Source organism: Tachysurus vachellii, chromosome 17, assembly GCF_030014155.1.
Source record: "Tachysurus vachellii isolate PV-2020 chromosome 17, HZAU_Pvac_v1, whole genome shotgun sequence".
In the NCBI taxonomy this organism is placed as follows: Eukaryota; Metazoa; Chordata; class Actinopteri; order Siluriformes; family Bagridae; genus Tachysurus; species Tachysurus vachellii.
Genome location: NC_083476.1, coordinates 21318742 through 21333095, shown reverse-complemented (window position 1 = coordinate 21333095; position 14354 = coordinate 21318742). Strand labels below are relative to the sequence as shown.

General features: G+C 40.2%; 1 protein-coding gene across 4 annotated transcripts in view; it reads right to left on the bottom strand.

Moving 5' to 3' along the window:
* sgcd (sarcoglycan, delta (dystrophin-associated glycoprotein)) overlaps positions 1 to 14354 on the bottom strand; it is a 173553-nt gene that overhangs the window by 64513 nt on the left and 94686 nt on the right. For all 4 annotated transcript variants that reach the window (XM_060891604.1, XM_060891605.1, XM_060891606.1 and 1 more), the window contains exon 2: positions 13575 to 13760. In XM_060891604.1, the coding sequence (XP_060747587.1) occupies positions 13575 to 13760 (186 nt within the window). The remainder of the gene's footprint in view (positions 1 to 13574; positions 13761 to 14354) is intronic.

Sequence of the window (14354 nt, the reverse complement as noted above, 5' to 3'; positions counted from 1 at the left end):
CTCGGTTCCTCGGCAGGGGTCTCTTTCAGGGTAGCAAAGGTGGCACTCAGGGACCCGATGCTTATCATTTTCTCATAACACCATGAGGACAATTTCTTACCGCACTGAACATCTGGGAACTTGTGTACCTGTCTGTAGGAGGACACGATTCCCTTCGAGACTCCGTAACCTACTGAGCTAGCAGAGAAACAACAGTGCAAGTGAAAGTTTAGCTAATCTGTACTAAAAAGTATTAAAAGGTCAAATATTTTACTGATTAAATTATCATAACATTATGTTAAACTAACACTAACATTTGCTGCTCTTTCGCATGACTAACGCCACTAGCTTGTGAACGAATATGTGCATCGCATCTGAAGCTTCAGAAAGCTTCTAGAGTAAAATCTGAAGCATTTAAGTGCTTCTAAAGAATATCTGAAGCACATGAACATTTCTAGAAGAAACCCTGAGGCGCGAGAACACTTTAGCGGAACCTATTTGCATATTTGTGACTACTGCACTGCATTTAGTCCCCTGTTATTTTCATACAAACAGTTAATTGTCATAGCTAAGCAGATGGCGCGGCCTGCTAGTTCTTCCCTGCAGGAATAGCGTGCATTTTTTGCCGCAGCTGGTCCAGCAGTATAGTAAATATCCTTTACAGTGGCAACTTTCTTTCTTCCAAACAAACACAGCAGCAGTACATAAAGGGAAAAAACGCATCTGTCGTTATCTCGCCTTAGCGTTGCCTTTCAGCCCTCTCACAATTAATTACATTTGTCATGGAGGGTAAATCTCCTGCATTTCCCTTTCACTCGGTGGGACTGACCTTTCCAGAATGTTGGTGAGCTCTAGGTTCGATAGGCGTTTGTGTCCACATCGTAAAAATTATGCAAACAGCGAATCATAAGTCGCTCGGCCAATTTGGGTGATATAAAGCCGGCCTGCATACGAAACGAGCCGCTGTGTTCGCAGCATTAAGTCTCTCAGCTTTCTCTTTTTCCTCACTGTCATCTCTCTCACCTTCTGAAGCCCAGAAAACAAAAACAAATCTCTGAGATACAAATCATAATAATCCTTCTGTTTGTGCTGTTGCCTTAAGCCAAGTGCACAATTTCCAAACCTCGATATCGCTGAACATGAGCACTCACAGAGGAGGACTCGCGTCAAACACACTAAACGTTCTTCAATCTTCAACCACAAATACGCCTGACTTTTTTTTTCTTCAGAAACAAGAATAAAAAGAAACGAAAAGGAGGAAAATGTGGATGAAGACGTAGATGTTTGGTGACGTGAGGCAGCGAGACGGTCTTTATGGTCCTTCTTCTCAACCCCGGACGTCATGTCATGAAGTTTGTTGTTTTTTTTTTAGAGTTTGTTTTGTTTGTTTGTTTTTTAATTAGGTTCTAAAACTCATTTAAGTTTAAAATGCTGTATTTTGGTAAAATCACATTATTTTTGTTTTGATATTTTAGCCCAATCTCCCATAAAAATAGATGAATTAACCTGGATTTAGGGATCTGCTGCAAGACTCATTGGCTGCTTCTCATTGGTTGTTTCTCATTGGCAGTCTCTCATTGGCTGCTTCTAATTGGTTGTTTCTCATTGGCAGTCTCTCATTTGCTGCTTCTCATTGGTTGTTTCTCATTGGCAGTCTCTCATTGGCTGCTTCTCATTGGTTGTTTCTCATTGGCAGTCTCTCATTGGCTGCTTCTCATTGGTTGTTTCTCATTGGCAGTCTCTCATTGGCTGCTTCTCATTGGTTGTTTCTCATTGGCAGTCTCTCATTGGCTGCTTCTCATTGGTTGTTTCTCATTGGCAGTCTCTCATTGGCTGCTTCTAATTGGCTGTTTCTAATTGTCTATATTTTGGCTGTTTCTAATAAGCTATTTTCTTTGGCTATTTCTCATTTACCGCTTCTTGATGGTTGTGTTATTCTGTTATGAGTTGCAGTAGGGTTCATGCTACATGTTTTATTGCTAAGAAAATCGAACCTGCTTAAAAATATTAAGATACTTGGAACGTTGTGTAACACTGATCGCAGCAGTAACTGGGAAAACTTGTACGTATTAAACACCGAACCCTAAAAATGACTTGTCTGGGAAATCAGGGCTCAGCTTAAGTAGCATGCACTACTTTTTCAGCCATTGTTTCTCTTGATATACAGTACAAAGAACACCTTCAAGTGTAATCCTCACACTAACCCTTTGCTCCCTGTATCCTCCTCAACTTCCTGTAAGGTATTATTACTGCTTATGAAAAGGAACAACTCCCTCACAATAAAAAGTGAACTATCTCAAAGTTCCATGCAAGCTTTGAGTGGAGATAACAGAGATAATCTACATAGATAATCACTTTAGATCACTTTCAAACTGAATTTGGTGTTTGCAGATTGTTAGTATTAGAAAACAAAAGCTACGTTTCATGCTAAATGTTTTCCCGAATCCCTAAGTTCCTTCCACATAACCTCTTTTAAATGGAACCCAAAGTAGTCAATTGAACCAATTAAAAAAAGTCTATATAGTGCACTGTGCAGCCTTCCACAAGATTAGCAGAGCTTTAATGTTTGCTGTAGAACGGTAAAGTCGATGATGGATTAACCGTAGGGACGACTGGGCCGTTGCCCACAAGCCTTCGCATCCGAGGGGGTTTGTGCTGTAACTTTCTTTTTTTTTTTTCTCGTTCAAAGATTAATGATCGATTCTTCACAAGTGTACGTGTAAATTTATGATTCTTAGATCAATGGGAATAATTGTTAAATTCGTTAAAAAAACAACGCATCTCTTATTGCTTTTCATATTCACACAGATGCTAAGCTAAGAATACGGCGGAGCAGATAAGAGATGACAAAAAGATATGAGAGATACGAGAGAGAGCATCAGTGCTTGTTGATGAGCTAATGATACTGATCTGTTATAAAACCAGTCTGTGTTAATAAAGAACCGAACACTGAAGCTATGTGGCATGTAAACAATGAGAATGTGTTTGCTGAAACTAATGTAAACGCTATCAGGGTTAATATGGCTGCTTGTCGTTATGGTGAGTTAGCTAACGCTTGCTAGTCAAGAACAGTTACAGTCTTCCTTTCTCTCTGATCTTCTGCTGATTGTATTGTACAGTTCATCTTGTACACTTGCAGCATTTCATCTTGCATCTGAAATATTTTCTCAGCTACACACAACCTGTACTGTATATTTGTGTTAGGTTTTTGTAGATGCACATTTTTGTTTTGTTTTGTTTCTTTCGCAAGAAAAAACCAGGACAGCAAAATAAGTCATTAACATGAACAAGACATAAATCAGGCACACAGACACTGACAATCAAAGACAAAAGCTAGACACCGTGTGCTGTACGAGACGTGACTCAAATACTTCTGCGGTTGCCGTGCGATGAAGATTTTGGACCTCCACTGAGAGGCGGCCGACTCTGAGGCATCTAGAGATCTACCAGCTCCAGTCAGACTCTGCGATACTAAAACGATGATGTGAACTCCATGTGATCTTTTGCATCTATATAACATTTGTTTGACTCTATATTTATAATCACACCCTCCGGTGTCACTCATATGAGGATGAAGTTCCCCTTTGAGTCTGGTTCCTCTCAAGGTACCGTCTAAGGGAGTTTTTCCTCACCACAGTCACCTGAGTCACCTCAGACTTGCTCATCAGGGATAAATACATACACATTGTGAACTAAATCTATCTAATATTAATCTTGAATTTTGTATTATAGTAATCTTTATATTATTCTTTATATTTACCTTTTGTTCTATGTTTATGTTCTGTAAAGCCGCTCTGAGACAACGTCAGTTGTAAAAAGCGGCATACAAATAAACCTGAATTGAAATGAATTTTGTAGATTTAAGAGTAATTATATGTTTAAGAGAATTTGGTTTATATGATGAATCTCACTTAAAATGGCTGGATAGATTGTGTGTAATATTTGATTTGTCACATTTAAAACAAACCGTGATTCATTTAAGAGCGCACTTTCTAGATCATTTTTGCTTTTGAAGTTTTCCACAGGGGGTCATGGTGGCTTAGTGGTTAGCACGTTCGCCTCACACCTCCAGGGTTGGGGGTTCGATTCCCGCCTCCGCCTTGAGTGTGTGTAGTTTGCATGTTCTCCCCGTGCCTCGGGGGTTTCCTCCGGGTACTCCGGTTTCCTCCCCCGGTCCAAAGACATACATGGTAGGTTGATTGGCATCTCTATAAAATTGTCCGTAGTGTGTGAGTGAATGAGAGTGTGTGTGTGTGCCCTGTGATGGGTTGGCACTCCATCCAGGGTGTATCCTGCCTTGATGCCTGATGACGCCTGAGAAAGGCACAGGCTCCCCGTGACCCGAGGTAGTTCGGATAAGCGACAGAAAAAGAGTGAGTGAGAGTGAGAGAGAGGGTGGAGTCTGTTCTGTGATGACTCCGCCCCCTAGAGACAATGCATGACAGCTCAGCGAATCATCAGCCACGAGATCTTAACCCAACTGACCGGCTGTGGAAGATTTTGGTTGGCTTTTTGGAATTATGTTGTTCCTCGAGATGCTTTAATTTATGGCAAGGCAAACTGAAGCTGTTCCAGCAGCATAAAGAGCCATCGAGTAGCCGAGGTCATTTGGACTACAGTAATGTGGATTGATGTTGGAAATTGTGAGGTGCAGTACACAAAGCTTCTGGAGAAATAGTACAAATTTAATAATTACAACTTACATTAATAAGCTAAACCCAAGAGCAAAAAAAAAAAGGTTTCAATCTGCTTTGGGTTTATATTTCTGAACGTCAGCACCGACACGAAGCACAAGCTCCTGCCAAAGCTTCAACAAGCGCCCGCTGTGCCAAGGAAACAAGTCTCACCAGGACAGACAAAATTTGAGTGGTTGCGCCTGCAGGCTTTTCCGAGCTAAAGCAAATTCAATTTCCTAGTTGGACAAGGAGGTTGTGCTTCATTACTGCTCTTTGATGGGGAAACGCTGAGCATCCGGGGCAATATATCGGCCCCTGGAGTGTGCAGATGCCGATCTCAAAGCACCACGGGGCTAAACAGACATTCAGAATTTTCTCACTATGTTAGCATCCAGGCTAAACGGGGTTCATAGAGACCAGCGCTGATTTAAATCCATGTCACGTCATAGCATCCAATTGTGTTAGCGTGTAACTTTATATTGTTTAGAATCAAATATCAACAAAAAATATGAACTTGTCGGCTAAATGTTAGCCTGCTTTTCTGTTGTGAAACAGACATATAGTTATAATAAGATATATTTCCTTTCGGATTTGTCAGTAATCATTCAACAACTAACCAGCTTTTTATATTTCTCTCTTGATGTTAATAAGAAAAAAACACAATGCATTTCGTGTAGACGAGAAACATTAACACTAACAAAATTTCAAAAAAGAAATAAAAAAACACAGCTTCCTTCACCCTATTGAAAAATTCCACACATCTTTTTAATCTGTTTATGTGGAGCGTCTACTGTACAAATCCCTGTGTACGTTGCTATAGAAACAATAGAAAGGAAGATGTTAATTTAACACAGTTGTATGTCCATAGCATGACTTTTGTTTCAACAAATAAGATGATGGGCAAATGGGGGATGGGCAAATTGGGGGATGGGAAAATTGGGGGATGGGCAAATGGGGGATGAGCAAATGGGGGGATGGGCAAATAGGGGAATGGGCAAATGGGGGGATGGGCAAATGGGGGGATGGGCAGATGGGGGATGGGGAATGGGAAAATGAGTGGATGGTTAATGGGGAAATGGGCAAATGGGGTGATGGGGATGAACAGATGGGGGATGGGGAATGGGAAAATGAGTGGATGATTAATGGGGAAATGGGCAAATGGGGGATGGGCAAATGGGGGATGGGGAAATTAGGCGATGGGGGACGGGAGAATTGTGGAATGGCCAGATAAGGGGATTGGGGATGGGAAGATGAGGGCATCAACAAATGGGGAAATGAGGATGGGTAAATGAGGGAATTTAATAAATGTATGTAATAATACACCAAGGAAAACATAATTCAGAATAGAAACAGAGATTGTGTATACTGTATAAACTGTGACATTTCTGCCACGTAGTTGTCACTAAAATTGCGATATTGGTTGCGTCCCTGATTATGTCCAGCGCTTGAACTTAGTTTATTGCATGCGCTGAAGATGATGTATCATCACTCTGCAAGGTTCTTGTACCTTTTTTCATTCACCCACCACATATTCCTATTATTTAATGTCACAAGGACACACGGGACTCTATGGCTGGTCGGTTCAATTGAACGTTTCTATAGTAAGTAATTACGACCTTCATCATTTTCATAATACATGTATTTAGGCTCAAGCAGAAGCATTGAGAAAGATGATGTTGCTGGCTATTTCTGTATGTCTTTGAGGTCATGCTTCCAGTTTGCCTTTAATAGCTGATATAGAAGACTACCAAGGAGCGTTTATAGTTTTTTTATTCTTTCATCCCGGAGCCACTGATCGATAACCCTGTACTGGATACTTGACATAAAATTGATGAGTCATCTTGAGTGAGTCCTAAAGCTTTAGCATGAGCACATAAAACATCCTGGACTACTTTAAACTGCTTAAAACTTTTGTTTGGTTGCTTTTGGAAGGTGATCCGACAGAGAGTACGGCGAGGAGTCGGAACATCTGACATCTTCTCTTTCTGATAAGTTCACAACATAGAGTCGCAACATAAATTTTTTGGTGTGTCTGAACTTTCTACGTTTTAAATTAGCGTAATTGCTGAAGTCTGAAATTGAAAGGAGAAGAAAAAAAAACGTTGATCCTCGTGAGTAAAACATGGTGTCCATCCTAACCTGCCAGTGTGAGCCCACGGAGGAAGCGTCATCATGCTTCCAAAAATAGCTTTCTGCAAATATCTGGGGAAATTGAATCAGTGAAAAACCTTTTTTTTTTCTTTCTCTCTACTCCCAGCAGCCTGCTTTACCAAGGTATATGATGAAGTGAGTGGCACTTTGCTATTGCGGAGTTTCGAGTGGTTGTCATCATATTTCACTACACCTTCCCCAACTTGGAGTACACACTCTTCCAGCGATTCAATGCATGCTGGACTATAACACAGGAGAGCGAATTTACAGTCTGTCCCAGTTGTTCCTGTCCTGTCTCAGTTCTGCTAAAAATCAGGTTTCCTACTACTGCTATAACTGTAAGTTTTATATATATATATATATATCGTCTTTGTCAGACGGAATCCTTGTATCTCCAAAACCGTTATATTTCAGGAAATGAAAAAAATGCAGTACCTTATCTGCAGTGCACAGGGTTTAGTCCGCGTTGCAGTGGATTGTCTTGCGCTAAATTCCTGTCCTCAGACGAGCACCAGAACTAGCGGGGGTCAAGATTTTTTTTTCTTTGAGCCCAGTGTTTTGAAGACATTTACCTCAGAAGACGTGTTGATTCGTTGCGACTCTTCTTGAGGAGAAATATGCCGTGAAGCTCTCCCACGGAGTGAGGAAGAGGTGGACAGTTGAAGTGTCCAATGGAGTTATGAGATTTGTGCTCAAGCTATTTTCAAGACTTTAGATTGGTTAATAACTTGTAAAAATAACAGACCCACGTGGGGACTGACCAATAGCATCGATATGTGAAAAAATATGAAATTGACAAAATTTGGACATACGAGGTTTCCGCCCGACAGCGACGATATGTATATATTTGGAGGCATTTTCCAAATACTCCATTTTCTGGCAATGTGTCATGATTGTTTTATTTTTTACCAATTTGGCAACGTTCTGAGAATCTACAGGTAAAAACACAACCATGAATTAATTGCATACAGATAAAACATGACTGGATTTTTTCTAGTATAAAGACAATGATGACACATTTATTTCACCCATTACTGTATGTGGAGCTAATCTAAGATCTATGCAGGAGGTAGAAATAATACGTTAATAACCTGAAGATATCTCGTCACATCATTCTAAAATCTGACTGGACAGAAGGTGTTTTCTATTTTTAAGTCACCAGTTTTATTATTTATAACGGAATAATTAATTCCTAGAAACTTACAAAATGTATCATCATATATAAGGTAAAGTTTTTGTGAAGGAGATTTCGGTATCATCGATTTGTTTTGCGACACTTTCCTCATGTTTCTGTAAAACATGTCAAGCTGTATTTTATAAAGTTAATATTAATTTAAGATCTAAATAGGAGAGATGCAGGTGAGGGAACAAATCTTTCTAGCTGCTATAACGTAAGGGATAAGTGGATCTATAAATGCTTAAAAGTTCTTGTTGTTTTTAGTTCATGGAATTAACAATTAGTTAGGTGATGTTATATAAGAAAATAACCAACTTCAGGTTTAGAACAGTAACAGGCCTTCATGATGGGCCACATTACAGAGAGCGGAAACTCTCCCCTGAAACTTGACTTGGATATGACCCTGTAAGTCTTAGGGGCTTTTTACACCTGGTCACTTCATGCGTTTTCTGTGATCCGATAGCTATCCGACGGTAAAAAGATCAGGTCTAAATGCCCTCCGAAACGTTTTGGAGACGGATATAAATCCGACGGTACAAACCACTTCAGGAGGTGGTCTGGGACGTGTTTCAGATGAAACTGGACAGGTGTAAATGAATGTGGTTGTTCAAGCCACATACGTCAGCGCTATACTCCTCCCAAACGGAAGTACATCACTCGCAGGTGATCTTTCACCCAGGCTTCTCGTCGGGTCTTAAAACGCACTGCTGCTGCCAGCGAAATGCAGCAAACAGTAAACACTGTTTTTTGTAGCATAAACGTCATAACCAGTTTTTTCGTCTTCTTTTCTGAAAACCGCACACACCAAAGCGTGTTCCATTTCAATTACCCCGGAAATGAGGTAAAATATATTCGCATTTTGGGCGGGAGTAGAAAGATCGGATCGATATCCAATTCGCCGAGACGCATTTATGTGGCCTAATGTAAATGGAACAGTTTTAACAAATCAGATCAGATCGGATCAGAGACAATACGTGAAGTGACCAGGTGTAAAAAAGGCCCTTAGTCTAGTCTTGGCCTTGACCCTCCTTAAAACTTTGCCTTGAATTGCTCTTAACCACTTTCTGAATTGCTCTTAACCAGGCCAGAGTGTCACTGATTCCTTCCACAATTCCTTATTACAAACACAGAAACATCTCAAACGTCACTTTTTATTTGATTTAGAAATGACAAGCCTGAGCTTTTACTGTTCTCAAAGCAACAATACAGCATATTAGAGGAGTGCTTTGGGACAAAAACCCTTCTGTGACAGCGCAGGATGTATTATGTTTATGAGAGCAGGAACAGGCAGATCCAAATGAAGACGCTATTCAATAACGTGGAATTCAGTAAGCAATAATAAATCTTAACGTAATGAGGGTATACGATGTCGTTCAGGGCTGGGACGGGAATTTTCATTTAAAGCAGACTTTAGAACATTGTGCATGAGTTGATCTAATCAGTGTGTTTGGTTTACTACACCAGGAGACACATGATGCTCAATACGATACACAATCCACTTTAATATCTCAATATCTCATCCAAATACACAACAAATATCACAAACCAAACACTATGACCAGCTAAAACGCTCACAACAGCAGGCAATTCAGGACAATTAACATATTTATAAAGCCATTAAGTGAGCTCCTGAGCCCTGTGGATGGGGCGGAGTCATTTTAGAAGAGGCCACACCCGCAAAGATAGATATAAGCAACATTTTACCAACATCTTCAACTCTCCAGTTTGACTGAGTCTACCAATCTGTTGCTAGGTATTTAACGTTTACATGCTTTTCTGTTTAACATGGTCGTATATACTGTAGCGGTTGTTTTTGAGCCTTTACATGATTGGCTGACTGGAAAATCGCAGGAGTCTACAGGTGTTTCTATTATCTCTATTATCCTCTTACATGCATAAGAGATTAAATATTGCAATGAATATCAATTGATCCATTTCTTGTTTGGTTTGCAAAGGAATATAAAAGATAAAAGCCTTTAATAGTGTTTCTAATGATTTCTTGTTTACATTTTGAGTAATCGGACCGGCCGAGCTCGTTATAAAATATCGATGGAAATAAACAGCGGAGCAGACAGAAGAAGCAAAGTGAAGGTCTGTGAAAGAATAACGACGAAGACAAGCTTTTTATTCGATTTTTGACACCGTTTGTCTCATTTTCGTTTAAACTTGTTTCTAGCATTCCTTGATATTACATTCTTTGCAATAAACGATATCTGAAAATATCTTGAATACATGAAAAAGTATCAAATATTTATCAGTTTGATGGAAAGGAAGATTATTAAGCCTACTGCTAGACATCTAGACATTCCAAGCATTTCAAGCAGCAAATTGGTCCTCTTGCGCGATTAACCACAGAGTACTGAAGCACTTTAGCACACCATGATTCCCTGAGCCATCGTGTCTGCCAATAAAGTGTCTGAAAGTTTGGCTTCCAAAAATCACTTTAACGGTGCACCTTTGGAGACACGGCAGAATATTTACAGGCCTCACACCCCAGCCTTCGGCCCCCCGCACACCTCCCTGACACTTTCTGCTTCGTTGCCTTGATTTAAGCTCAGTGTGTAGCAAAGCCACCTCACTGCTCCAAGGTTTGGGGTTAAATCCTGAGCTGAGTCTGTGCAGCATTTCACATCCATGTTCTCTCTCTGTGTTTCCTTCACTTTCTTCCACTTTCACTTAAATAGGCAGATTAGCTGCAATAAATTGCCCCGAGATGTGACTGTGAATAAGTGTGTAAATGTGTCTGGGATGAACCTTGTGATGAACTGACATTCCATGTGGGATAAATTCTCTTGCCTCAGGTGCAGCGTTCTTAGGATTGGCTCTGGATCCACCGCGACCGCGATTAAGCCGTTCTTGAGACGAACGAACGAAGAAGCTGCCTTTACTGTATGTGTGGGGGGTGGTGGTGGTGTGGGGTGTAGGGGGATTGGGTTAGGTTACACTTAAACCCTGAAGTCCTCGTGACATGCTCGGAGTGCTCTTCCACCTCAGAGTTACTGGTGACATAAATTTCCATAATAGCTTGTGATGGCATCAAGGAGGTGGTACTGCGATGAGAGCAGACAGCGCATGTTAACAGTTCCTTTACTGATATAAATGGAGCTGCCAGAATCTGGGAAACCAAGATGCAGGTGTAATAGTTTATCTGGGAAAGCCTTGCTTCTGAGCAAATGTGGAAGAGAAATATCTATGGCTCTTTTTTTACACCCAGCTGAGGGATTTAACACAAAATATCGTCTGATTCCGTTTTAAAACGTAATAATTTGATTAGCTTCTGGCTATAAAGGAGACAATCTGTAACGATCATGGTGCTTTATGTAGTGCTGCTTCACGGTACTACTTTTGACTGGCATCATAGACGGGTTTGTTTTTAATTTGACGTGGCGAGAATAAACGCATACATCTTTGTCTGTTCGTCTTCGAACGTTCTGTTTTTGTTGTCAACATGTCATCAGAGAGGATAAATAAACATCAAAATCTGTACAAATGCTCCTAGTTTCTGGTCTGACGAGCTGCCTTCAGCTACCTTATTTACATAAATCCGATACAATTGCATTGGATAAACCACAACAAAGGATCTGCTATAGAACCCAAGGTGCTTAGAGATAAGGAAACTGCTGAACTGCCCTGCTTTTTACTCTAGTGTGTAGTTTGATCCCCGAAATACCTTTCTGTTGGTGATGATCCCTGATAGAGGTTGTCAACTTCTAACAGCCGAATAATGTACCACCACTTTAAGGCGTATTGTGTGTATAATGTTAGAGAGAGCAAGATAAAAATGTCTCCAGGCTGTTTTAAAGTTTTCTAAGCATCTCATGTATAAAGTAGAGCTGGTTTCTGCGTTTAATTGCATTTCTTTTGGGTCTTCTGGCATTGGCCTCTCTAAATATAGTCATGAGTTAGAGATTATCTTGACCTGTCTTGACTTGATTTTGACCCCATTAAGGCTCATTATTGATTTGGTAAGACTTGGTCACATAAGACTTGGTCTTGCATTGGCTTTGACCCCTTAAGGGGGTCCCTTAACACTCAGTCTTGACTTGGCCACAATTTCTTAAGATTTGGTCTTGGTTTGTCCTGAACCTGTTAAGGCTTGGTCTTGACCCTAAGGGTTAGCCCTAACCCTAACCCCTAACCCCATAAAACGTTGCCTTGACTATATCTTGAATAGTCCTAGTATTGGCCTTGTGCTCTGTCTAGACTTGGCCCTTAAGACTCTCAACTCTTGATTCAACCTTGGAGAGTGCTGGTCTTGGACTTGATGGTGCTTGACTATAGCCCTAGTACAAACACACAACTATTATAGGGATGCTGCTAAACAGAGTGCTTGCCAGCTTGCTATCATGCCCACTGGATGTCATCAAGGCCGGATGATGGTGGAGAATCTTGCTTACAATCTTGCTAGAAGCATCTGAAGCAGATTCTACCAATCTAGTGTTCACTAAATAAATTAAGCACATATATATATATATATATATATATATATATATATATATATATATATATATATATAAAACTGAAATAATATGAATATATACAGTAGGAGAAAGAAATATTCAACGTTAGGGACTAGAATGTGAATAAGAAGCCCACGCTGCCAAATTTCTGTGTCGAGATACCGAGATGATAAACTGCTGCATTATGTTGATTCCAAGGCCGAGTGTAAGTATTCCATCATGGTCAGGACGAAAGGAAGGAAACATATTCAGCCTCCTGCTTCTGCACAAATACTCATGATGTCTGTTCCTGCTCATTGCTGATATTTCATAAACTCCTGACATGTGAGGACATTAAATATTTCATCCCTTCCCTGGCCTTGAGATGTACCCCTCTGCCCAAAGTGCCAGTGGGTAATTTTAAGTGACATAAATCGAAAAAAATCCCTTCCAGCTGCTCATCTGCATCCATCTATTGAGTAGCCTGGATCTCCACAGATCCCCTGTGCACCTGCTACCCTTCATGCAGTATTTCAGCATACACATAGTAATGAAACATAAATACGACACCACCTCGAGCGTTTAAGTCACATTGTACCTTCGGATATGTCCTCAAAAGAAGGGTAACATCCAGAGTCTGTGTTATAGAAGTCTTTCCCTTATTCAGGCGCATATAATATAGTGAATTTTGTAAAAGAATAAAAATATATATATATATACTGGTATAAATAGTTATATAGTCAGAAAAGAAAAAGAGAAAATGAATAAATGAATAAACTGTACCATAGTAGCACTAGACTTCACTGGGTGCAGTATCTTTATGTAATGTATTAGAGATTTCTTTTATCCCTTGTCCTAAATATTAAACACAAAAAACCCCTCAATTAAGGACAGACCCAGAGCACAGAACCAGTAGCTTCAAAAGCTCAGTAACAGCACCGAGGGTGGGAAAGAAAGATGCAAGTCAAATCAGCTTGGTGTTATCACATGGAACAAATCAACCACTGTGAGCCGAACGAAAGCGTCGTTCCGCCGAGCCGCGGCTTCTAATTAAAGATCTGCGAACGGAGAACCCTCGCAGCAGGAGCACCCATTATTTTATTTCCCTCACGCCGAACGATCCACAGAGTTTAAAGTGAAACGTATACTCACTATGGTGAAGTTCATGACCTTGAGGATCCAGATGGTGAGCGCGAGATTGACCAGGATAAGGATCATGAGGAGGAGGACAAAGAAGTAAAGGCAACGTTTCCGCCAGCCGTAGATGCCCACTTTGTACACGTGAGGTTTCTCGGTGCTCTGGACATTGTTCCTATGAGTGAACTGTTCTTGGGTCATCTACAAAAGAGAGAACAGAAGAATGAAGAACATCACAGGGTTGTGACTCGACGATAAGACTTTTTGTGAGAGATTATTTTTCTGAGGAATATTTCTCTATGGTGGAGTTTAACGGATTTCACCATGATGTTGTAAGATATTGTGGAAAAAACTCACAACGGCAGGCACTTATTTAAAGGGATTTCGGTACAGCGCAACAGATATTGCATCATCGGGTAGGCGTGGCCTATTTGATAATCTAACCTTAACCCTAACCGTATTTTTTTGGTTGTTTATTTGTTTTCTAAAATAAATCAACCTGTATGACTGTTTTGTCCTTCGTAGTATGCTGTTTTTTTTAAAGAGGGCGTTCTTCCAAGACCTACGTAAACACGCCCACTTTACGTCGTGGTAACGAAACCCCTGGAATTTAGTGTCTGCCAACTCACAACACTGAGAAACCAGAATAAAGAAGTAATACAATTTTAAAGAAAATGTCATATTATATTTATAGGGGGGGGGAAATCTCATTTAAAAAAAAAAGAAAAGAAAGTTGTTTTTTTGTTGTTGTTTTTTTCATAAAAAGTCAGGAAATTTCATTCATTCATTCATTCA